Consider the following 23,876-nt stretch of genomic DNA (forward strand, 5'->3'; position numbering starts at 1 on the left):
CATTTTCTTTTGAGGTTCCCAGCAAACCACTTGTCATTTCCACATGTTTTAACGTTTTAATTGGTTAATGAGGGATCATATTGTCAGTTTATACTTTTGGCAAAAAAATGTGACTGCGTCCTGTGTGAAAAATCCTGCAGGTAAATACAGAAAAGTATGAAGAGAAATAAGAAAATAAAATTATTATTAATATTATATATTACTAGCCTATATTAGTCCTGGGACACTGGGATATGTGTGTTGGTAATCAATGTTTAGTTTGAACCTTTATACCAATATACTTTTGCAGCCTTTTTGATGATATTATTATTATTATCTCCTATATTTTACATCATGGCTAGTGTATAATCCTTTTCCTGACACAAAGTAAATGTTTGCAGAATATTGCGAGAGAAATGTCTCAGTTAAAGCAATGCACGCAAAACAACTGTGTCACTACGCTGAAATAAAAGGAGCAGAAGACGACAAAACAGGTGGGGGGGGGGGCACTTTATTACTGCAGCTAGGTGAACAGGTATTCATTTCCTTCAGGGGGCAGCAATGCAGCGGACAGGCGTTAATACTACCAACGAAGAACACGAAGAAGTCGTCCAACCTTCAAAATAAAAGGAAAAAAAAACATTTTGAATTGATTTATAATGCAATTCTCACAGTTAAATCTTGGATGTAAACAAAAAAGTAATAAAATATATTATAATACATTATTGTGTGGGCCACTTGGTGAAAAAGAACTATGGAAGATCAGAACAAACGTTATGAAATATAATAAACACTTTATTTATCACTAATTGACTACTGAAAATGGAAAAAAAAGACGCTTATCTACTAGAGCAACTTCCTTTTTGTAAATTGCAGTCTGACAAAAAGTATTGTCTTACTCTGGAGACTCAAAGTGTTCAATCGTAGTTAAGACACTGTGACATGAATGGCTTCTACAGACAAAATGTATATAAATACATGAACTGTTTGACAGACAAAGACAGTCATGAGAAGTTATGAAACAGCCACTGCATTTTGAAATGAGTGCTGATGGAGTTAAATGAAAATAACCTGCAAAAAAAAATAATTATTGTGGGGAAGAATGAATTATCGCATTTTCCCAATTTCATGGTTATTTTATGTATTTTGTTATGTTCATACACATAACAAAATACATGTGGTTATTTGCCTCACAATATCTTATTTATTTAGTCAATAGTCAACACTGGCTATCCAGTCAGTCAGTTTGAAGAGGCGACGATTTTATTGTGAAAAATGCCACACCCGGAAGTATTATCTTTGTTGTGGCTAACGGAACACCGGCTATATCAGCTCCTAGATAGTTGCGCCGCGTTGCACGTTGCTAGTTAGTTGCAATGTTGTAGCTATTAGCACGACAGCCATTCCTTCGCTGGGAGGGAGACCCGACGTATAGTTTTTGACAAACCGACGGAGTTAATTCTCACCCTTTCATAGTCCAACCAGCAGCCAACTGTCGGCCAACGGAAAAACAGTCTCCCTATATACCAGCTAGTGTGTTGTCTTGTCTCTTAGCCCGCTAGCCCACCCTAGCTAGCTAGCCCGCTAGCTAGCGTTCCACCGCCTCCTTCCTCAGTGTGAACCGCCTCCTTGCCCGGCTGGAGGACCATGGCGATGAGACAGACTCCGCTCACTTGCTCCGGTCACACCCGGCCTGTGGTGGACCTGGCCTTCAGTGGAATCACTCCCTATGGCTACTTCCTCATCAGCGCCTGCAAGGGTGAGACCAAAATTGGCCAGTCTATTACGCTAACAATGTGCATTGAACAAGTCGGGGAAAGGGGGTCTTAACGTTTTAACGTTAGACGCTCGGAAGTGGTTCCAAGACGTTACGTTAAATCCGGTGCTGATAGCCGAATACTTCACCCTGCATCATGTCTTCTCTGTGAAGCACAGTCGCTGCTTTAATTTCCATGTGTTTTGCTGGCTTACGCTCATTTCTACACACTTTTCAACATTGCTGTTCTTGCATTTTGTCATTTAAAACCTTTTGAATTGAACGCTCTTCCCTGACAGCGGTTACAGCCGTTACAACGTGAAATCAGATATTGTCACCTGCAGTGTTCGAAGATGTAACCCTGTTTTTGTTTTTTTTAATCATTATTATTTATTTCCCCCCCCCTGCTTTTGTCAGATGGCAAGCCCATGTTGCGCCAGGGAGACACAGGGGACTGGATAGGAACGTTTCTGGGTCACAAAGGCGCTGTCTGGGGAGCCACCCTGAACACGGACGCCACCAAGGCAGCCACCGCCGCAGCTGACTTCACAGCGTGAGTGGAGGGTCCAGTCCCCCTATGGAGGGGAGGGGAGGGGAGGGGAAGGGTGGGGCGGCGGCTTTACAGACCCATGCCTAGCTGTGTGCCTGTGAGGCAAGGTGACTCAAGTAATCCAGTTATCTAGGACTTTCCCATTCAGTCATGTTTAGTGATGTGGTCTCTGGTCTAATTTCCACCCAAAACCTGTTGTTTGAAGGATGAATGGACTTAGACACCCAAAGCGCTCTACACGCAAGGTGCCGGCCTCCATCGGGAGCGACTTAGGGTTCAGTGTCTTGCCCAAGGACGCCTCGACATGTGGACGAGGGGTGTTCCTTGTAGTTGATATAATATAATATAATATAATATAATATATTCTAGTATTCGAGTATTAGAGTATTAGAGTATTAGAAGAGGGAAGCGGGTTTTTCAGGAGTCACTTTTTAGCTGGCTCATATCGCCATGGTAACCGGTGGCCCCACAGCTAACCTGCTCTGGTGCAGATGGACTTCAGAGCTTCAAGATGCTTAAACAGCCCCTTCCACTGACCAATCGGCTCACTACAAAAAAAAAAAATGGAGTGATCCTCCCCCTAGGATCCTGACACGGATATGGTCCTGAGTTTACACCAAAGTGACAAGTAATAAAGAGAAATGGAGACATTTTTAAACCTCAGTTTAATGGCTTTGCTTACCATAATAATTATGTCATATAGCAGGCACGTCTTTTCCACTCTGGGTTTGAAACAGGACTTCTAACGAACAGAAGGAATATAGTTTACCATCCTAACAGACTAATGAATATTGCATGTACTTGCGTATGAATTGTCACGCTAGGGTCTGGGTCCGGGCCCCTTTCTACCGCCTCCTGATGATCCACCAGTGCTGGTGTTCTCTTGAGAGACTAAAACCAACAATGAATTTGTCATGGAAAACAAATGTTGTTGTTGTGTAGCCACAGACTGACATAGCTTAGCCCCCTGAGACAAAGCAACACACATGGTTTGGATTATTTGTAGTTGGTTACTTTTGTGCATTTCCTTCAACCCCCCCCCCCCCCCCCCCTCTTATTTAAGAGGAATTGGTTAACTAAGCTGTCATCAATTAAAAGATGTCCCCTGTGCTTCTCAGAAAGGTGTGGGATGCAGTGAGCGGAGACGAGGTCCTCACACTGGCACACAAGCACATCGTCAAGACTGTCAACTTTACTCAGGTCAGTAGTAGTAGTAGTGGTGGTGGTCTGGATCTGGACGGGCTACACAAAGAACATGTTTACAAATCTGATCGTGTCTGTGAATGAATCCTGTGTGCATTCACGGGGATATTTCTCGAAAACCGCCGTTGTCCCTCAACGTACTTCCGCCTCTCCTCTCAGGACAGCACCTGTCTGCTGACTGGAGGAAACGACAAGCTGCTGCGCATCTATGACCTCAGCAACCCGGAAGCAGGTAAGAGAACGGGCCTTTCAAGTACCACCACCCCTTACAGCCCTTTTGCAGTCAAATCACGGAAAAAGAATGTAGGCCACATCTACAGAATTTGAATTGCAAGTGTGACTTCAAACGGTAGCTGGGAGCTGGGAGGGTCCGGTTTGAGAGAGGCCCAGTGTGTCAAAGAGGAAGCCTGCTCGTGCAGAGGTTCATGTGGGTACATGCAGACATTGATTTATTTTCAGGGATTACAGCATGCTTCCCTATTTTCGGGTTTCCTCATCACTTCTTGTAAATCCCACACCGGTCAGTGCAACATTGCCACCTACTGGAGACAGATGTGATTTTTTTTTCAAGTCAACTGCATGTGAAAGTCTTTTGTAGCTCCACTGAATCGAACCCTGCCATTTGCGCTGAATCGTTTGTGTCTTTTTAATGTAGTTGACTGCTGCATCTTTGTGCCCTACAGCACCTCAGGAGATTGCGGGTCACACCTCAGCCATAAAGAAAGCCTTGTGGTGTAACAACGACAAGCAGATCCTGTCTGCTGCCGACGACAAAACCATACGGTCAGTGAGGTTGCTCGTTTGCGTGTCAGACTTCGAGTCGTCGCCCTGATTGTGACGGAAACACCCCAGAGAACCTTTGGATGTCATAGCCTGTGTGTGTGTGTGTTTCCAGGCTGTGGGACAGGAGCTCCATGGAGGAGGTGAAGACGCTGACGTTCGACACGTCCGTGAGCAGCATGGAGTACGTGGCAGAGGGAGAGATTCTTGTGATCACATATGGAAAGACGATCGCTTTCCACGACGCTCTGAGGTACGCTGCACCGTTCGCCAATGCACGTCCTGCTAACTAACAAGGTCCACACTAATAGGAAGAAAACTGGCAACCTCAACTGGGATTCTGTCCACGCTCTCCATCAGAGCAGCTTTATCTAACAACCATTACAGCCAAAGGGTGTGGCCGAGTCCGAGACTGTATATAAAGATGGCCGACGCGCCTCCACTTGTTCTGCGCGACCTGCTATGATGAAATGAATAATGATCACAAAGAAAGTTGTATGAGACGCTAGATTGATATTGATGTTGTAGACATGTGGCTTCTCCACAGAGACCTCATTTAGGTGTAACATTTAGAATGATTTTAAACATATTCCCAGCCTGGACCTGATCAAGACAGTGGAGGCCCCGGCTCCCATCAACTCGGCCTCCCTCCACCCAGAGAAGGACTTCTTTGTCGCCGGTGGAGAAGACTTCAAGCTCTACAAATTTGACTACAGCACCAAGGAAGAGCTGGGTGAGGAGCAGAGAGCACCCTTTCCTCTAGACGTAACGCATTTGCCATTCCATTCCTAACGCCGTCGCTTTCCCCCCCCCCGTCTGCAGAGTCTTACAAGGGTCACTTTGGTCCAGTGCACTGCGTTCGCTTCAGTCCGGATGGCGAGCTGTACGCCAGCGGCTCCGAGGACGGCACGCTCCGGCTGTGGCAGACGGCTGTGGGGAAAACCTACGGCCTGTGGAAGTGTGTCCTTCCAGGTAACACTGCTACTGCTTTGAGCACCCCCCCATTTACGTAGTCACTGCTGGCCACAAGTCCTGTTCTATCTTTATCTTTTAAGTATCTGTATGATTTTTCTAATTCTTCCTCTTGTGTTACTCCTCAGAGGACCTGGGGGCAGAGAACTCTGAGCAGCTGTACACCTCGACCCCTGAGATCAAAGCCTGAGGAAGAAAGCAGTGCTGTCTGAGCACAGGACGTGAAGAGAAATGGAAGGCGGCGAGGAGACGAGCGGAGAGGGGGCGTTCCAGCGTTCTCTCCGGCCCCCCAGCAAGGAGCAGAGTCCAGAGCATCTCCATCCATCAGGAACTGATGTGGATATTATGACTGCCCTGTCTGTCATAGACCAACCCATCTCACACACACACACACACACTGATTTTATGCAGCCATGTGGACAGTATGGGCTACAGAGTAAAACAGTAGAGCTGTGAGTGTCGTCTCATCGCTGCCTGCTTTCTCTCTGATCAGCCCAGTTCTGTCTGTCTGCTCAAACTTATTTTTTACCCCCCACCCACAAGAAAAAAGAAAAAAAAAAAGAAACGATGAAAAAAAAAAAAATCTATTGATTGCTGGGATCGGTTTTGGCTTCAAAAATTAAGGTATTTAATGAGCTGGACCAAGGCTTGTGTTTTCAGTTCATAGTTACAAGAATACTAAAGGTAGTTGCACAGTTTGTGCTTAAGTCGAGGCGCTTTTCATTTCTTCAAAAACACTGCTTTTTGAGTATTCGCTGCTGTTGTACCGGTTGAGTATATGACGTGAAATGTCCAAATAAAAGAAAATGTTTGTTTTGTGACAAAGTGGAAAGGGAAGAAATGTCACTGGGGTTTTCTTTTGCCCATTTTGGTTTCTGTCTCCATTTGTGTCCAGTGATGAAAATAAACAAATGCATTCTGTTTTATTTTTAAGTAATGCAAAAAAAAAAAAGAGCAAACTGGGTTTGGTGTTTTCAATTATTTTCTGCCCCCCCCCCCCCCCCCCCACACCTGTGCCAAGTGGGAATAAATAGGTTCACGTTATTATTTGCGATAAAATGGACTTTGTTGCCTCGAAAGAAAAAAGAAATGTCTTGGACACGTACATTATTCTCTCACCTACGCACGAAGCAAAAACACAAACAAACCGCGTAACAACACAAGGCGAACACCGCGCTGAAAGTGAAGGCGCCATCATAAACACGCGGTCTCGCGCTGTTTACTAGCTGCCCAGTTTTAAAAACGGGGCCCGTGAACCGTGTCACAAACCCGTGACGCGCTGGTTCACTTTCAATAGTTGCATGTTTCCTCCACCAATGAGGAATGTCTTTGTAACAGCGTCTGACCAATGGGAGCCGGTCTCTTCGGGCAGTCACTTCCGGCCTGGGTTAACCACCCCCACGCCGTGAGTAGCAAACAGCCCGGTGCTGAGTGCTTCCACACAAGGGGTAGCCGCTCGTCAAAAACCAATTTCATTTCTCCATTTTTCTTCGCAGAGGAGGAAGCGGAGAGCAACGCCATCGAATCGTTCATTTTCGTTTTTATTTTTCGTTCCTTCTTTTTTTTTTCCCTTTGAGACACACTTTTTTTTTACCTCCTTAGCTTAACATTTGTTTTGCGAATTAACGCAAAAATCCAGTAAGAGGCGCTGGTTAGCCGTTCCGCTCAGCCCAAACCTTTCCCTCAGTGTATTCCACACCCCACCCCCCCGCCCTCTCCCTCGGCGTTAGCTAGCTAACTTTGCTTGCCCAGGCGACGGTACCGCTGCCCCTTCCATCCGCACGCCGACATGCCGGAGTACCTGGACGACCCGTCTGTGCTCACCAAGGACAAGCTGAAGAGCGAGCTACTGGCCCACAACGTGGAGCTCCCGAACGGCAACCCGACCAAAGACGTGTACGTGCAGCTCTATCTGAACAACCTGACCGTCCAGAACAGCAGACATGTCACGGCCACGACGCTGGACGCCTTCTCCAGCGACGAGGAGCTGCCGCCGCCCGTGGTCTCCAGCAGAAGTCGCTCCTCCGGCAGGGTGAGTTCGGCCGGTCGCTTCAGAATGAACGCATTAGTTGAAATCCCAGTTGAATTCGCAGGAAGCAGGGTGGTCCAAGTTTCCGCCAACTTAACTTAAAAGCAGCGAGGTTGTTTTCTTTGGAGTGCCGTAGTCCTGTGATTTGATGTCAAGGTGCCCACATAGAGAAAGGCACCTAATACGGCTGCAACTAACCAGTCATTACCTGTCTCAGAAGTAGCCTATAAATGTCTAAAATGATAACAAATGCCCACTAGGAGTTAGCAGACACCTCAAACTACTTTGAAACTTTAACCAACAAGAAGTAAACCTCAACCAATCGACGAATCAACAGTTCTTTTCAGAATGAAATGTGCATCTGCTAGGTGATTTTTTTTTTTTTTTTTTTTTTTGTCAGGGGTTCCCCCACCCTAAAAGAAAAAGTCCTTTTTGTTGCTACGTATTGCCACTATTAATGTTTTAACCTCACAGACATTATATTAAAATTGGACCTGTCCAGTCCCCCCCCCCCCCCCTCACCTCAGCTCTAAGGTGTTGTGGGAGTGTCCCCACCGTTGTTTACAACAACAAAAACTACAACAACAATAAGGTCTCTCTGCTGATCGAAACAGGCTGTTATCAGCTGTGGTATCTGAAGTGCAGCCCAGGTGGGGGTTTCTCCCCCTCAGCCGGTTAATCATGTGCTCCTTTAACATGATAATCTAATCAGTTTTGTGGTTTTGAAGACAGGCAGTGAGTGGGGCAAGGGTGGGGGGGGGGGGGGGGGGGTGCTGATGGGTGTTTGAATGAATGCAGTTTCAGTTGGAGAAGAGATAGTTTTGCGTTGGGGTTCCCAGTTTCTCAGCATTCCTCCGTGTTTTCTTTTTAATAATAATCCAACACCCCCCACCCACCCTCCAGCCACCGACTGCTTGCATACTTCAGAACCCTCAGACGGGAGCAGGTCAAAAGATTTGCCTCAGAAACAGGGCTTCTAAAGCCCGCTGACTTTGAGAAATGCGGCCAGAAGTTGGCTGTACGTAAGGACATGAGAAAGGACAGTAGCAGAGTTGGTATATACCCTCCATGTTACCGATCAAAATGTGTCTTTAGCACAAAGCATCAAAAATGTCATGAAACACTTGAGAGCTTTGGCTCTAGAATGTCAATTGGCAGGCTATCAGAGCCTCCATCGCCTACTCAGTCACTGATTGTGATTCATTTAAACAGCCAGAAACGGATAAAGGAAGTCACTTTTACTCACTTGAAACAAGTTTACGTGAATTCCTTGATGATCGCAGTTGAAGACGGGCGGGTGGATGGACGGACTTTATTGATTCCAAGTAGAGAAATTCTTGTGATTATTGCACGGGAACCGTCATATCAACGATAGACGAGAAATATATACATCAATAGAAAAAAATAAACACAACAAATAACAGTGAATTCAAATAGCTCAATGCAGAGTATAAGAAACAAACATAGCATACTTCATAAATATAATAAGATGTATATCTATAGAATACACAATATATAGAATATACTAGAATCATCTATAAATATGATAAAATATTAACTGATATATGTAAATAGAAAATGCAATGAGGTCGTGCAGGAGTATGGGCCTCAGCTTCCTCAGAAAATAGAATCCACTCGTCCCCCTTCTTGTATACAGCCTCTTCCGGTTCAAGCGGTTGATGTTGTCCCCCAGGTACTTGGCAGTCCTCTCACCACGTCAACACCCCCTCCCAGACAGCACGGGGGCCGCGAGGCCGCCCTCTTCCTCCTGAAGTCCGTTGACAACGCAATACAACGTAGAATTATGCCATTACAACACACTGTAGGGACTCACGTGCGATGTGTATTACCTGCCCTGTGTGAAGAGAAACCCCTTTCAGGTGCGCAAGCAGGGCGGGGCGGGACTGGACTTGTTTTGGTTTTAAATGAAAGGTGTGAGCAAAAAAAAAAAACAAAGGTGGTGACTGAGAAATGACATGTCAAACATGTGGGAGGCGACACATGTTCGTCTCATTCATCCCCTGCTGCGCGTACGTTAGGAAAACAAGTGTGCACAGGTGCCCCACTGCATATTTCATACACCCGTGACGTCCTCGTCTTCTCTGAACTCACCTTTTTTTTTTTTTTTTTTTAGTTGTGGATTTATTTGGAGGGGGCATTCAACTGCTGGTGTTTTTTAAACAGAAGGGAGTTTCACCCTGGGTTTGCTGTTGGCGTGCTATGACTTGTACCGTGGTGTTATCTGGGACATGTGCCGTAATATGAAATGAGAAGCCAAATGACAAAGTGCTGGGGGGTTTTTTAAAGTTAAAAGTTTCAAAGTGTTTTGAATGCTATGCATTGACGGAACATTAGAAAGCCTCCAGCAGCCATTAGGCTACTGGTTGTTTCTTCCATCAGTCGTTTTAATCCATAAAATGTCAGACAGCGGCAAGGCGACGTATAGCCAAGAATCAAACTACGCCAAGATTTTACATTGGTTTTTGAAAACTGTCTGAAACGATTTGGCAATGAATTGTGTGTCTGAGGACTAAAAGTCAGCTTTCAAAAGTCCTTTGAAAACTTGTGTTTTTGATAAGACAGAACTCGTGGTGGCACCATCTTGGGCTCTCCGAAATGTTGAAGGACATTTTGAACCGGCGTTTTCCTGGCTATACGATTCATCTGGAATGAATTGTCGCGTGATCCGAGCTGGTTTTGCGCCTGCGCTCTCGGTTATTCGAAGCATTTACAGCTTAACACCCACAATAACAGGCCCCTTTCCCGTTTTTTTAATGTGGGCGAAGCTTAGGTGGAGGCAGAATAATTCCCGGAACACGTTAGCTAATGCTAGCTAGCAAGTTTTGTCAGCTTGTTTTTTTAAGAACAGCTGAAGAAAACACGGGTTTCTCTGAATATGTACGGTCACTCGGTTAAAGTTATCATGAACCAATGGATGGACGATCTGACAGGATTAGCTCCGGTGGAATGGCCAGACATTTAGCGCTACACCTCCCTGATAGAGAAACCAAGCATGTATAGTAAAAAGAAACTGGGGGTGTATAGATCTTTAGACGCCTATAACTACGTCCTGAATGGTCATGTAGGCCTACAAGACTTGCAAAGATTTATCAGATGAGTTTTGTCTCCGGCCACACAACTAGCTTACCTGGAACCGAAAAAGTCCCCCGGAAAGACCCCCGACAAGCATGCTCGCAACACATCCGAGCAAAAAGAAAGCCGTCACAATGCACCCAAAAACGTTCCTAACCACTCCCGCAGCACAATCCACTTCTTCCCTGTCCATCTGTTCTGCTGCGGTACAGGGTTTCCCCAGAGAGCCGGGGGTTTGGCAGGGACGGCACGTCAACCACATCCCGATGCATTTCGTCTCATGACCACTTTAGCAGACAGGCAGCCGAAACAATACTCGCACTCATTGAATATCTGGCCTTTGCCGCGTGAAAGAACACCTCTGTGCTCTTCCCTGAAACTTTTTTTTTTTCCCCCTATCCCATCTCCCCCCATTTCTGCCATGTTTTTAAAAAAAAAAAATGAATATGGGAAAACAAACGGTGTCTGGAGCTCTTGTTGGGTTTGGCCTCTTCATTGAGGAAATCCTTTTGTCAGGACGAGGACTTTGTGCTCAGACTGCCACCACGTGTGTGTTGGTAGTAAAAAGTCAAGTTGTATTCTGAGGTGTCGCAGCGTTGCGGTTGTTTATCTTGCCAAACCCAACACTCGCATGTCTTCAGTGATTATAGGCTGCAGGTGGAGGTGGGCACGCAGCCAGAACCCATTCCTGACATTTTTGAGATGCTTCGCCAAAGTCAAGACTTTGTGTCTCACATGCCTTTTTACCCCCCCCCCCCCCCCCCCCTTTTTTTTTCTGTCTGTGTCGGCGAGATTTAGAAGAATTCTCTGTAAAGTGTGAAGAGTACAGTTGTGTTGTGGTTAATCTCGTAGAGTAAAGTTGTGGCTAACCACACACACACACACACACACACACACACACACACACACTCCATTGTTACCCGGCCAAGAGCGAGTTGCATCATGCAGCCACAGGTCCTGGCACCTCCAAACTACTCCGTCCAGGTTTCAGTGAGGAAGTGAAAAGGAAAGTCTGACGGCACTGCGAGTGTAGTGAGGTTTTTTTTTTTTTTTTTTTTTTTTTTTTTTACTCGACAGATCTTGGGCCGAGCCGTGAGCTCAGGGTTCAGTTATTCCTTTTTTTTTTTAAAGGCCAGGGTGTGGTCTGCAGAGAGGGGGGCGGGGAGCAGGCACAGACGCCTCCTCCTCCTCCTCTCCTCGTCTGTTATTATACAACAGCCTGGCTCAGATCCAGACCAAACCCTGTCGAGGGCCCACCGAGAGCCAGAGTAAGACAGCCTCTCTGTGTGTGTGTGTGTGTGTGTGTGTGTGTGTGTGTGTGTGTGTGTGTGTCACATTTACAACACGCTGTGCACCGCGGCAGCACATTCCTCACATTTTTGCGTTGATTTGAGCGAGCTTTAGACCCAGATGTTTTGAAGTCAAAGCTCACGGCCACTTTGGGAGTTTTGTGGTCAGACAAAAGAATTGCAGCAAGTAGCTTTAATTTGGTTTAAAAAAAACAAACAAAAAAAAGAAGTCGTCAAACTAAACTCTTAAATAACTAGCTTTAACATTAGCGACTATTATTTAAGGAAGAGGCGTTGAGGTCCGGCCAAAATAGGTACTAAATTTTTTGCTAGGCGCTTTTTTAAAAATTTCCTCAAGTTTCCACTCCCATGACAAGATGGATCCCGTGCCTGCCCTCAATGCGGACTGTACTCTCCTACAAGTACATAGGCACCCAGTGTAGGTATAGAATCCCGTGAGTCCACTTCACCGCCCTGCGAACCATGTCCGTGTCCGCTTTGGATTATATCGGGGACCCAGTCCCAACCAAAACAGACATTTGGGCAGTCACGGGAGCCACCGTTTGAAACTTTTTTAGATTTTTCTGCTGCACAATTCAGTCTTTTTTTTTTTTTTTTTTTTTTTCAAATGATGGTTTCAAACATGGCAACATGTGTAAGTGGTATGCTCGCATCGCGCCCGTGCGAAACATTTATTACTTTCATGGCTTTGGCCGTGAGCCGAGGAGGAGATGCAGGCCTTCATTTTCAGAGGCAGGTTGGCTTCAGACGCGGAGTAATTTCCTGTTGTTTGTGTGTGTGTGTGTGTGTGTGTGTGTGTGTGTGTGTGTGTGTGTGTGTGTGTGTGTGTGTGTGTGTGTGTGTGTGTGTGTGTGAGAGAGGCGGCTTCAGCCCAGCACGTTGTTTACTATCCTGAAACGCCTGCAGCATCTGCTCAGAAAGTGCCGTTTTCTTTCTTTTTTCCCTCTCTTTTTCTTTTCTCTCTCTCTCTGGCTTCACTTCATCGTAGGAAGTTAAAGCTTTGTGTACACAAGTACTCCACATGTCTGTTTTTATAGTGCATGAAATGAAGCAGTTTTTGTTTTAAATGTTGAATCCACTCGCTTTTTCTGCATTTTTTTTTTTTTAAACAAAAAAACAAATGTTTATGTTCATTGAAAGCAACATGGGGTATAATTGGCAACCTGGTCAACCGGTTTCTGTAACTGTCTGAAAGCTCGACAAACGGCTTTTCCCTGAACTTTGCCAGCTAAAAGGCACAAAGTTTTTTTTGGAGGTGACCACGCAGGACTGATAAAAAACTTTTTAGGGTGCGAACTGAAGCAGCCATCGCATGATTGACTTTTCCCTGCTTGAAAGTAGAATCGTCCCAACACCCCAGAGCAGAGATGGACAGGATAAGTAGAGGATTAGGAGGATATTGGGGATAAGAGAAGAGGTTATTTTGTGCCAGGGAGCGTCACATATGATCCTAGTTAGCAGGCAGCGCACTAACAGCCCATACCCAGAAACAAAACACTCTGTCGTCTGACTCTTCTGGTGTCACTGCTTGCTGATTACATTGCCCCAGGACAAAAAAAAAAATCCATGGCAGGCCCTGACCTGACCCCGATGAGTACAGTTTGTCATTGCACTACCAACCCGGGGGCTGCCCCGTCCTCCTCCCCACAGAAAGCCACCAGGAAAACGGACAAGGTTCGGCCGGACGAGCTGGACGTGACCGAGCTGACCGACCAGGGCCTGAAGGACGAGCTGCTCAAGCGCGGCGTGGACGTGGGGCCCATCGTGGGTGAGAGTCACACATACATGGCTGCACTTCACACCCTCCACACACACACACTGCTGGCTTTGACAGAAGGCCACGGTGGACCCTTTCTGGAAGCGATGTGTTCAATTCGTTAGGGTTAGGTTAAAAAAAACTGGTATTCTCTATTCTTCGGATTATTTTCACGCCTTGACTTGACGTTTGATGACAGTGTAGGAATATGTGTGTGTGTGTGTGTGTGCTCACGTGCCGTTTTGGTTTGCAAGGCCAGTGTAGACGTGGTGTATCGCACATAATCAAGACTGAAGAGAAATAAAGAAACCCCAGTATTCGCTGTTCCATTCTTTGCAGCTCAGTCTGTAAATGCTGAAATTCCACAAATCATATTTGCAGACTAGACCAAAATACTGTATGTGCGGTTGTTGCACCCTGAGTATTTTGATAGCATAGTTATGTTATCCCCAGCTGTTTGTTCATTTGCAGGCGTCCGTCGCCCGACGCCACCGGACTCTTTGGCCTGTCGTCGCAGCTTATTGTTGGGCCGACGGCGGCCGAATGGGAAAATTTTAAGTCAAGTCATCTTGTTCCCCCTCCCCCGTCCCCCCCAGCATCCACTCGCAAGCTGTATGAGAAGAAACTGCAGAAGCTGCTGGACGACGGTCCTGCGCAGCCGCCGGTGCTCACGGAGATACCGCCGCAAGAGGTCAACCACAACGGCAACTCCGAATCAGACCTGTACAGTGACAAGGAAGACGGTAAGAACAGTCTGTACACCATTCCTACTGATTTTATATGTGCACAGCTACAGTAGATTAAGGTTTATATACTAGTGTGTGTAGGTAATCGATGCAACTTACTTGAAATCTGTACAGTGTGTATTCACTTTCTTGGCACTTGTACTTTAAAGCGGATAAAGTAAAAGTACCAAAGGGGAGAGCCTCAACCTTATTGGGTAATCATAATCTAAAGTATGTAAAACCAACCAGTATGTCCCCCCCCCAAGTAACGGGCTGTGCTGTGTTTTGTCAGACATGACGGCAGCACCGGAGCCTGTGCCAGAACCTGAACCAGCTCCCGTGGTGGAGAGACCGCTGAGGAGCAGAGGGAAGGCGGCCGTCACCAGCCGCACCCGCAGCAGCCAGCACCAGACGGTAAGAAACCTTCCTCACGCGCCGTCACGCTGCGGTGGCCAATCACGTAGGCCGCCGATCACGCGGGAACACGCCCACGAGAAGAAGAAGAAGAAGAAGAAGAACGCTGTTTACCCTTTTAACTGAAAGCAAGTGTGTGTTTTTTTTGGATTCGGCCTGATTGCAGAAAGGCCAACCCCACTTCCAGTGTCGACAAGAAGGCAAAAATCAGGAGCACTTCCTTATGAGGACAGACATTCTGTGAGGGTTTAAAAAGAGCAGCACACAGGTGGCCCACCCTGCTTGGTTTCCCCCGTCATTAACCACATTCCAACACTGCACGTTCTGCTATTACATTAACTCTTGAGCCAAATTTTTACAAAGAAAGCCAAATTCATTTTAGCATCTCAAGCCATTTTATTTCCCCCCCACCGTCCACCTCCGCGAGGCTGAGCTGCAGTCCAGACGGTGGTGTGTGCAGTGTGTGTACCGAGGCAGGTAGGACGGGACAGCCAGCAGCTGAGTTTGATTATACAGTTTCCTGTGAGGAAACGACGCGGTTTTCCTTTTTTTTCTTTTCTGTTATTGGAGTGCAGTCACACCCAGCTCAGTGTGAGCCTCCTGGTTCAGTTTATCAGCGCTGCTGGTGTCACACTCGAGGCACAATGTGGATTAGCTGCTTGCCGGGCTCCTTCACACGTGGACTTTTCAGTTCGCCAGTCCTGACGCGTCCGCGTTCCCGTACAGTCGACCTTGTTCACATTGCACAGTTATCAAATCCTGCGTGCGAGAAGCCCAGTGTGAACTCTGCTCCTCCATGTGAGTGGTGCAATCCAGCAGTGTGTTTTTTTTTTTTGTTTTTTTTTTTCTTCTATGTGACTGTGTGAGCAGCTCCTCCTGCTGTTCAGACTGTGAACGTGCACCTGTTGAGCCGAGGGGCTGCCGACAGTAATCTGATGTGAGCTGTGTGTGTGTGTGTGTGTGTGTGTGTGTGTGTGTGTGTGTGTGTGTGTGTGTGTGTGTGTGTGTGTGTGTGTGTGTGTGTGTGTGTGTGTGTGTGTGTGTGTGTGTGTTTAGTTCCGTCTACTCTACATCCACCAATCGTCTGTCTGTTCTGGAAGAGGTACCACGTTTCATGCTTTTCACATGTACAGATTACAAAGCCCTCTGAGACAGTTTTTAACTTATTGACTATTCATTTTATACACTAAAAAAAATTGATTCAGCTTAATAATCATCATAGTGAACGTGATGCATTAGTTTCATTATCTTATCTGGATTCTTTTTTGAATCATTCAGTCTAGAAATAACAAAAAAAATCACAATTTCCCAGAGCCCAAAGAAAGATTCCATCATTTACAAAGACAGAAAACAGAGAAACGGCCAATCTTCGACGCCTTTGCTTGATAAATAATTAGAATGCTTAATGTTGTTGGTTATTTTCCTGTTGATCAAATCCTTCATCACTGTCTGCGCTAGTGTACTTTCACCAAGCCCCAAGGTGAGCGTTTTCACGTTGGAAGCAGCGTTTTACTTCAGGCTCTATGCGTGCGAGGTGGGAAATTGGCATGTCACAGTGCAAACACAACATACAGCTGGTGAACAAAATGGATCTTGTAATGTAATGTAGCGTTCGCCATCTCTACTCTGGAGTTGAATCCACGCCTCAATGTCTCCCATATGTGGGTCAAACGGTACGTGTGTTGCGAAGCCATCAGATTGGATTGCATTCAAATGCTTGGGTGTCCCTGTTATTTTTTTTCCCCCACCCCATGTCGAATGTTGAAAGGCTCATTAATAGGCCATTTCGGTGCAGACGTCTGGCTGGAGGCAAAAACGCAAATCACCTCCTGAAAATATCCCGAATGATATAACAACACCAAAGACAACTATGGTTAAACACGAAAGGATCGGACCGAGGCGATCGCCAAGAATGCTCGTGTTTGTAGCTCACACTTATTACTGAAGGTTAAATAAAGTGCTGTCTGTTGTAGGTATGGATAACGTTATGTGTCCAAAGGTTTGTCACGCCCACCTAATTAGAAATTGGAGAACTCTGAGGATTAGGCGATTCCTCTCGTTACGCTAACTCTTTTAGCGCATCAGCTAACATTGTTAGCTAGTTGTACGGCCAGAGACAAAACTCATCTGTTATATCTTTTGCATTTCAAGTCTTGTAGGCCCACATGACCATTCAGGACAGAGTTATCGGCATGTAAAGATTAAAACGCCCTCAGGTTCTTTTTACTGTACACGCTTGGTTTCTCCATCAAGGAGGTGTAACGCTAAATGTCTGGCCATTCCGCCACAGGTAAGCCTGTCCAATTCTAGCACGCGTTAGCTAACGTTTTCCGGGAATTATTCTGCCTCCCCCTAAGCTCCGCCCACAAAAAAACCCCCGCCATAATATTTACTAACAGAAAACTATTGCTGACTTCCTTTTGTGTTTCCAACCATAAACTTTTAAACGTTTTCAGACCCTTGACCCTGATATATAGACTTTAATCCATCTGCACTTTACCAAGCATCAAACACATGACGCCAACAGCATTAAACGCAGGGGTGGAGCAGTACATGTGGGCAAGCGTTGAAGAGTATCTGGACTGAAGGTGAAGCAGACATAAATGGTGACAAATGGGCCACAAGTCAAACACTGCTCTTCTCTTTGTCCGCTGGTGTGTGCACACCGCATGTGTAGAGAGATCAGTTGATGGATGGGGAAGATGATGACGAAGAGCCTGCCCTGCAAGTAAAGCGCAAATCCAGGAGGTTATCCCATAGAGCGGTGAATACTGTCCCTCCATCACCCACCCCTTCCTCTGCACATCAGCACTGATTTTTTTTTTTTTAAACCCACTGGTGTACAGTTCCACACCCCCTCCACACTTGACAGTCTGATCACTTTCTCCTCCTTACTCCCGTACACCAGTTTCACACCTGGCTTCAAAGAGGTGCACGTGCTCAAGATATGCAGCTCATTCCCTTCACCATCTTCACGTATTCTTCCATGTCCGCTTCCGGCTGCTTGAAATATGTCCTCCAAGAAAACAAAATGACCGTTTTTCAAATGAATCTTTCTACATCAAAATATGAGACGCTAACATTGATGCTTTTCAAGTAGGGCTGCAACTAACAACGACGCCCACAGGATTCGTTAACTTATTCCCCAAAGTGGATTAATGACATAAAATCTCAATTCATCCTTTGCCCTGAATGCTACACCTATAATTTACAGTTACTGATAAAATGTGCTACAGATATACAATTATATATCTATATATAGTATTGCCAGCCACACCGTCGACTACAGAGGGCCGGCGTCAAATGTACCATAACTCGGGTACTGTATCCGTCCAGTCCTGTCCAGTCCTATTTATTTCTGAAATCCAATCTTTAGGACGGACTACCACCGCCCCAATATTTTGTCGGATTTGTGTTTTCAAGCTGTGGGCGAGACGATAACTGGAGGTGTACGCTCGAGCTCTTCCAGCGTTAGATGTCAAAAATAAAAGTACAAAGCTCACACCAGACATATCGGCAACAGAGAATGGCATATGGAACAGTTCTTTTTTTCGTGCCTTATTATCTGATAACTGCAGCCTAGATGTGATATCAACATTCATTATGTCACTGCAAGAGACAAAAAAGGCGGATTTCGGCCTGCCTACAAATCATTTCCATGTGGGGTTTCCATTCAGACTTGACTAAAGCAATCACGAGATGCCAAGAAGCGGACTTGGAATTTCCAGCTTGCTCATCTTCACTCATTCATCCTGTCTTTTGCTTTGCACCTCTTCTCCGTCTCACCTGCCTCTCTCTTCCTATAATTGAACACTTCGTCCTTTTACAGCCCCTGGTTTTTCCTGTCCCCGCAGATAGTGCCTGAGGATCTCAGTCCTGTATTGACAGACCAGGTCCGGTTGGAGTCGAACCGGCGGGTTCACAGCTGGCTGGACAGTCCCGCTCGGACTGAACCTCGCTGCACCTCATCCAGACCTGCTCAGGTAGCTCTGGGCCACTGGGAAAGACACTTGTTTGTTCACTCACTGATGCCTGCACAGACTCGCTGGCCTGTTGGTTCCAATGTCTGCTGATCTGTTGAAGAGATGAGTGCTTCCCCTTCATGGATATGCTGTTTCTTGTCTTCTCGTCTCAAACTGCACCCCGGGGTGGGAAAGGGTTGGCAAATTTGCCAAATTTCACTCGCGTCTTGGTCACGATGAAGGACTAGCACAGGAACTTTTGGGGCTGTTTGGTGCTTTGTCAGTTTATTTTCTGTGTCACTCCCTGGTGCCATTCATCGTGGGCCACACACTGAGGCCGGATCCAGCAAAGATGGCTGCCCAAAACACAGCCGAGGTCTGTAGAACTCCCGGAAGGCCCCCGACAGAAGGTGCCCTCACTCATTTCTTGGTGGATTCCTTTAATCCAGGAAGAATTCTAGAAGCCAACCTAGAACTCACAACCTCAGCTTTCACTTAAAAAAATGTTTAACGTGGACGACATCCGAGAATCGATTTTAGCCCAACTACTCGTGCTATGAGTCTAGCAGTGTTCGATCAAAGTCCGATGCGACTGATGAAGTGAAATGTGTGGTCAAAGTTAGCACATTGTTGCGTCGCCACATCTAAAGGCAAACCTGTTAATACCCATAGGTCTTCCTGGCTGCACCCCACCCTGGTCCCTCTCTAGGAATTCTGTCTTTTGCATGACTTACAGTTGTACAAGTAGCAGCGCACACTTACAGACTGTCTCTCCGCCAAAGGCTTTCATTTGTGTTGCATTCGGTTGTACACACAAAACGTGGGAGGGAAGTTTAAACCCTGCCTACTTTCACACTAGATGTTCCAACTTTGCACTTTGTTTGAAGCTCACTGAGGCGTAAGCAGCTTGGGACTTGTGGGTACAAACAAATCAGTGTCCGCTGTGGTTTGAGCTGGAAATCCAGCCAAGTTCTTTTTTTTTTTTTTTTAAAAAGTCCTAAAAAAAAAAAGAAATTGTCTGCTCGCTCAACCGTCTGTTTTGAAACCTGTAGCTCCAAGAGGAAGAACTCCCGGTAAGGATTCATCTCGCAAGCCGGTCGCTCTGCTAGAGGTTAGCTTGCTGCCTGTTCGCCGTCTGTCGTAAACCAAAATATATATTTGACACCGAATTTGCATTCGGGCACGACCAAGATGGTTGAAATGCTCTCGAGTAACGGTTGAACGTGCGAACCAAACGCCAGCATACTCGCTATGACGGGGTCTGTTCACACACTCTTATCAGTCAGCACACTGGTGACGAACTGCGGGAAATGGTGTGTTGTAGGGTGGGCAAACACTAATCACAGCTGGTTTCGGTTGAGTTTCGTGTGATTTCTGCTCTAAAACGTGTGAACATCAGCTTTTATTGCGTGTTTAACAAAGCTCGACAAGGAGAACGGCTCGGAGAACAAGAACTGATTGAGGACAAACTTTTAGCAACTGGAAAAATGCGGCCGGTGTAGACGGGGTGTGCGCTTTCAGCCCGAGTTCTGATTCATTTTCTTTGATCTTTTGTTGGTGTCTCAGGAACCTGAGCCAAGGACTACTCTTTAAGTGTTTTGGAGGTTGTTCAGTTACATAAGGACTTTTATTGAACTGTGAATCATGCAAAGCTGCTCTAGCGGAGTCTCAGAATAAAAATATAGAGCTGAAATGAGCACGACATGGGACCTTTTTTAAATTGGCATTACACTAGAATGAACCATATAACCATATCTAGAATATTTAGTATAATAGCAAGTTTTCCCTTTTTTTCCTTAATGTCTGTTTATTACTCAACACGTATATTTGATCATCTAGTCTGTGTTTTGTACCAAGTCTACGAGCCTGCCTGAGGAACCGAGTCCACGACCGGCAGCGAATCCATCCAGGGCCCCCCCTGCTCTGGTTCACGTCGCCAGAGTCGACCCGGCCACCTTTGCCCCCATGTGTAACATCTCGCCCATTCAGAGGCAGGAGTCCCACTGGTCTCTGTCCAACCGGTTTGGACCAAAGCCCGGCGGTGTCTCTGCAGCAGGGGTACAGCTCTACTCAGTACGTCTTTCTAACCTCCACTCGTGTTTCTCACTTGTTGAAACTCTCGCACGTTTCTAGTATAGAGGTTGTCATTGATGAATCGGTCAAGTGTGTGTGTGTGTGTGTGTGTGTGTGCACAGCTGTTTAAGGTCTGCAGGGCCAGTTGTGTGACAGCTGAACAGTCGGCTGGTTAAACAATCGCACGAATTGTTTGTGAGCAGGAGGAGTGCGCCCCTCCCGATGTCCTCCCGCTTAAAAGGGGGCAGCAGAAAATCGGCGGCCTCCTGTCCAGGCGCAGCCCCGTGAAGACGCTCGGCTGCGCGTCCACACTGCCCAAGGATGTGTTGGTGAGACGGGTAGACGGCGACACATTCACAGGGTGGTTCAGGAGTAAACACGGGCGGTTTGGCCCCAGCCTTTTTGTTCTTGAAGTGGTCACATGGTGAGAGGTGTCTAATATCAGGCGGTTGGCGGGGGGGGGGGGAGCCCCCTCTGCTGGTCCAAACATGCACATGCGGGTGATTGTAGTGAAGTAAAGGAGGGGGGATTTCCCCTTTAGCAATTGGTCGCTGAAGTTCACTGGTGAGATATTCATTGAATCGCCGGCGTTAGCTCTTTTTTTTTTTTTTTTTTTTTTAAACCATGCTCTCCTGTTTTTGGGTCTTTTTTTAAGGTGGAGAAGATCGCAGCCAGCGACCAAACCCCGAAAGTGGAGGAGAGTGATGTTCTGAAGGAGCTCTTCCCTAATGACATCAGCAGTCCAACAGGAATCCAGTAAGTAACCAATCGATTAAGGCTTCTTTTTTTTTAAATGTTTTAAATTTTAGATTGTTTTCAGCCAGCAGTCAGATATCTGTAAGGTATTCAAATGATGAGAACTTACAATGATCAGCCCCATCGGCTAACATGGAGGGGGCGGGGCTTATGACCTATACTGCAGCCAGCCACGGGGGGGTCATGTCGTCGATCTTGATATACATTGTTAACTGTCAAATCCCTGTCTCTGTAGCGCCACCTGTCGACGACCTATTAGAGGAGCTGCCGGTCGCCCAGTGAAGTCCAGTGACCTGTGGAACGATGAAAACTCCCTCTTCACTCCGAAAACCACCAAGACCGCCAGCTCCTTCTCCTCCTACACAGAGAGCCGCACCGTCAACAGAGTGGCCAGCTTGCCCCTCTCCGCCTCCTTCACCTCCTCCACCTCTACCTCCGCCTCCCCTTTCTCCACCTCCTCCAGGCCCCCGTCCGCAGCTCCCCTCGCGGGTCAGACCAAAGCAGCTCGCCGCAGCATGTCCCTGTGGATCAAGCTGTTCCTGCTGGCCATCGTGGCTGCTTTCCTGTTCCTGGTTTACCAAGCCATGGAGACCAACACCATCAACCCTTTTGGAGGCCCCGACACAGAAATGGCCAGTAGCAGCACAGCATAGAGAGCACCAGGAAGGGGAAAGAGAAGTCTGCCTACTTCTTTTTTCTTTTTTTTTTCTCTCTCTCTCTCTTTTAAGTGTGAATCTTCACTGTAGCCATTTTTGTTCCCGGGCGCTGTGAAATTACCTCTGACATCTTCCCCCTCCTCAAGATATTGTTTGTTTGTTTGTTTTTTTCTTTATTCTGTATTTTTTCTTTCATTTCGAAATCCGTTTTCATGGAATCCCTCAAGAGAAGCCACATGGCCATTTTCAGTGACACTTCAAGGACCTTCAACGCACGTCGTGAAAGCACCGCACCGCCTCTTGCTGTTGTTCTGGTCCATTCTCGAGCTTTGACACTCATCAGAAACAAAACTGTAGCTTTCATAGAAATATGTGAACTCACGTTTTATTGCCAGGCTCTTTTTGCTTGCCATACTTGCATGGTGCGTGTGTGCGAGAGTGTGTGTGCGAGAGAGTGTGTGTGTGTGTGTGTGTGTGCGAGAGTGTGTGCGAGAGTGTGTGTGGTTGAGTTGTTTTTTTTTTCTTCACATTTTGCCTTAGTGTCTATCTCTGTCAGTCATTAACCGCCTTGAAAATGGAGTTTGAACCTTTAATTTTTGTTTTGTACTTTTACTTGACCATCTTTGTTAACGAGACAGGGAGGTTTGTTTGTTATAATCCAAAACGCTTTCGAAATCTTCTTAAACCCCACATCGATATTTTCTTAATGTTCTCTTCTAATAAAAGTGAATGTCCCCGTGTATTCTACTTAATTATGTATTCGCCGTCAGATACTGAATATCCACTCAATAAACTATTGTGTTGTTACTGTGCCTGCGAGAGCATTTTGTTCATCAAAATCACAAAGAATTTAGAAAATGTCAAGGCAACTAAACTTTAATACATTCTTTTTTTTTTAGATAATTTAACTGAATTTCTTCAGTTTTGTCTCTTGTTTGTAACTTCTAATTTTACTTTGTCACAACTTTTTAGTTCCAAGTTACTAATGTTCATTTATTTTAGGTTGGAGGAACTTTTTCTACAGACTTGATCTGCTGGGGGGCCGTGGCTGAGTGCAGCGACTGTACAATTGTGACATCACAACCTTACAGGAAGTCCCGACGGCTCGTTTTAAAGGCACAGTGTCTGAATATGTTTTGATACCTTCACAGTATTTATACAGCACCTAGACCTGCTTTATAATCAAACAAGACATGGAGATCTCACTTTCTACAATATGGGACCTTTTAAGGGTTTTGAATGTGGTAACTAGACCGTTTAAATTGACCTGAGACGTGTATTTAAGTACGCTGAGTTAATAATAAACGAGTTGATTTTGAGATTTTACAGGGTAGAACCCTTTGTTTTAGCCTCTACAGAAAGTTAAACTTCTGGAATTGTGTTTTTGTTTGTTCCTTTTAACCCTTATGCATCCTTTTCATTAGCAGTTAATCTATTCATTCTGGACCTGTTGTCATTGGCAACGCGTCCTTAAGCCAAAACCTGAACGAGTGTTGACACAATTATGGATTTAGACACGAACATGCAGGCTTATTGAGAAGTCATTATGGTCGGTTTTGGTGCAATTTAGTTATCATGAAGAGTTACAAGGGTTAACAAAATAAAAGTCTACACACTAAAAGAGGCATTTGACCCAACCCACCTCCCTCATGCGACTGCAATCACATGATCAGCCCTCAGCCAGTCACATCGATGCGGACCGTGGTTTCGACTCGACTGTTTTTCGAAAAGAAGAGCGTGATTGGAGAGAACTTCGTCCAAGGATTGACAAATAAATCCCCAGACTGCTGTCAAAGAACCAAATTAGCCGGATGAGGATAAACAGGATTAATTTAGCCCGATAACAGCATGTTAGCCTGAAC

General features: G+C 46.0%; 2 protein-coding genes across 5 annotated transcripts; both read left to right on the top strand.

The window, feature by feature from the left end:
- The first annotated feature begins 1,331 nt into the window (after positions 1 to 1,331).
- strap (serine/threonine kinase receptor associated protein) lies at positions 1,332 to 6,150 on the top strand. The gene is made up of 9 exons (XM_070928969.1): positions 1,332 to 1,738; positions 2,153 to 2,288; positions 3,404 to 3,485; positions 3,648 to 3,720; positions 4,172 to 4,271; positions 4,384 to 4,521; positions 4,865 to 5,001; positions 5,091 to 5,240; positions 5,369 to 6,150. The coding sequence occupies exons 1-9, from the start codon at positions 1,627 to 1,629 to the stop codon at positions 5,428 to 5,430; spliced, it is 990 nt and encodes a 329-aa protein (XP_070785070.1). The 5' UTR covers positions 1,332 to 1,626; the 3' UTR covers positions 5,431 to 6,150.
- Positions 6,151 to 6,993: 843 nt separating this feature from the next.
- On the top strand, positions 6,994 to 22,826 carry tmpoa (thymopoietin a). Of its 4 annotated transcripts, none has more exons than XM_070928899.1 (7): positions 6,994 to 7,272; positions 13,323 to 13,440; positions 14,025 to 14,171; positions 14,446 to 14,567; positions 18,422 to 18,550; positions 21,258 to 21,358; positions 21,594 to 22,826. In XM_070928899.1, exons 1-7 carry the CDS (start codon positions 7,030 to 7,032, stop codon positions 22,009 to 22,011), a joined length of 1,278 nt encoding a protein of 425 aa, XP_070785000.1. In that variant the 5' UTR covers positions 6,994 to 7,029; the 3' UTR covers positions 22,012 to 22,826. The 4 variants fall into 4 exon arrangements, with proteins under 4 accessions (XP_070785000.1, XP_070785002.1, XP_070785001.1 ...); XM_070928901.1 differs by lacking the exon at positions 18,422 to 18,550 and having other exon boundaries at positions 21,594 to 21,795; positions 21,853 to 22,826; XM_070928900.1 differs by lacking the exon at positions 18,422 to 18,550.
- Positions 22,827 to 23,876: the final 1,050 nt, after the last annotated feature.

Source organism: Enoplosus armatus, chromosome 22 (genome assembly GCF_043641665.1).
Source record: "Enoplosus armatus isolate fEnoArm2 chromosome 22, fEnoArm2.hap1, whole genome shotgun sequence".
In the NCBI taxonomy this organism is placed as follows: Eukaryota; Metazoa; Chordata; class Actinopteri; order Centrarchiformes; family Enoplosidae; genus Enoplosus; species Enoplosus armatus.

Coding starts and splice junctions, on each gene's coding strand:
- strap (XM_070928969.1), top strand. CDS start 1,627: ATGGCGATGAGACAGACTCCGCTCACTTGCTCCGGTCACACCCGGCCT. Junction 1,739..2,152: donor CCTCATCAGCGCCTGCAAGG/GTGAGACCAAAA, acceptor TGCTTTTGTCAG/ATGGCAAGCCCATGTTGCGC. Junction 5,241..5,368: donor GTGGAAGTGTGTCCTTCCAG/GTAACACTGCTA, acceptor GTTACTCCTCAG/AGGACCTGGGGGCAGAGAAC.
- tmpoa (XM_070928899.1), top strand. CDS start 7,030: ATGCCGGAGTACCTGGACGACCCGTCTGTGCTCACCAAGGACAAGCTG. Junction 14,172..14,445: donor GTACAGTGACAAGGAAGACG/GTAAGAACAGTC, acceptor GTGTTTTGTCAG/ACATGACGGCAGCACCGGAG. Junction 18,551..21,257: donor CCTCATCCAGACCTGCTCAG/GTAGCTCTGGGC, acceptor TCTTTTTTTAAG/GTGGAGAAGATCGCAGCCAG.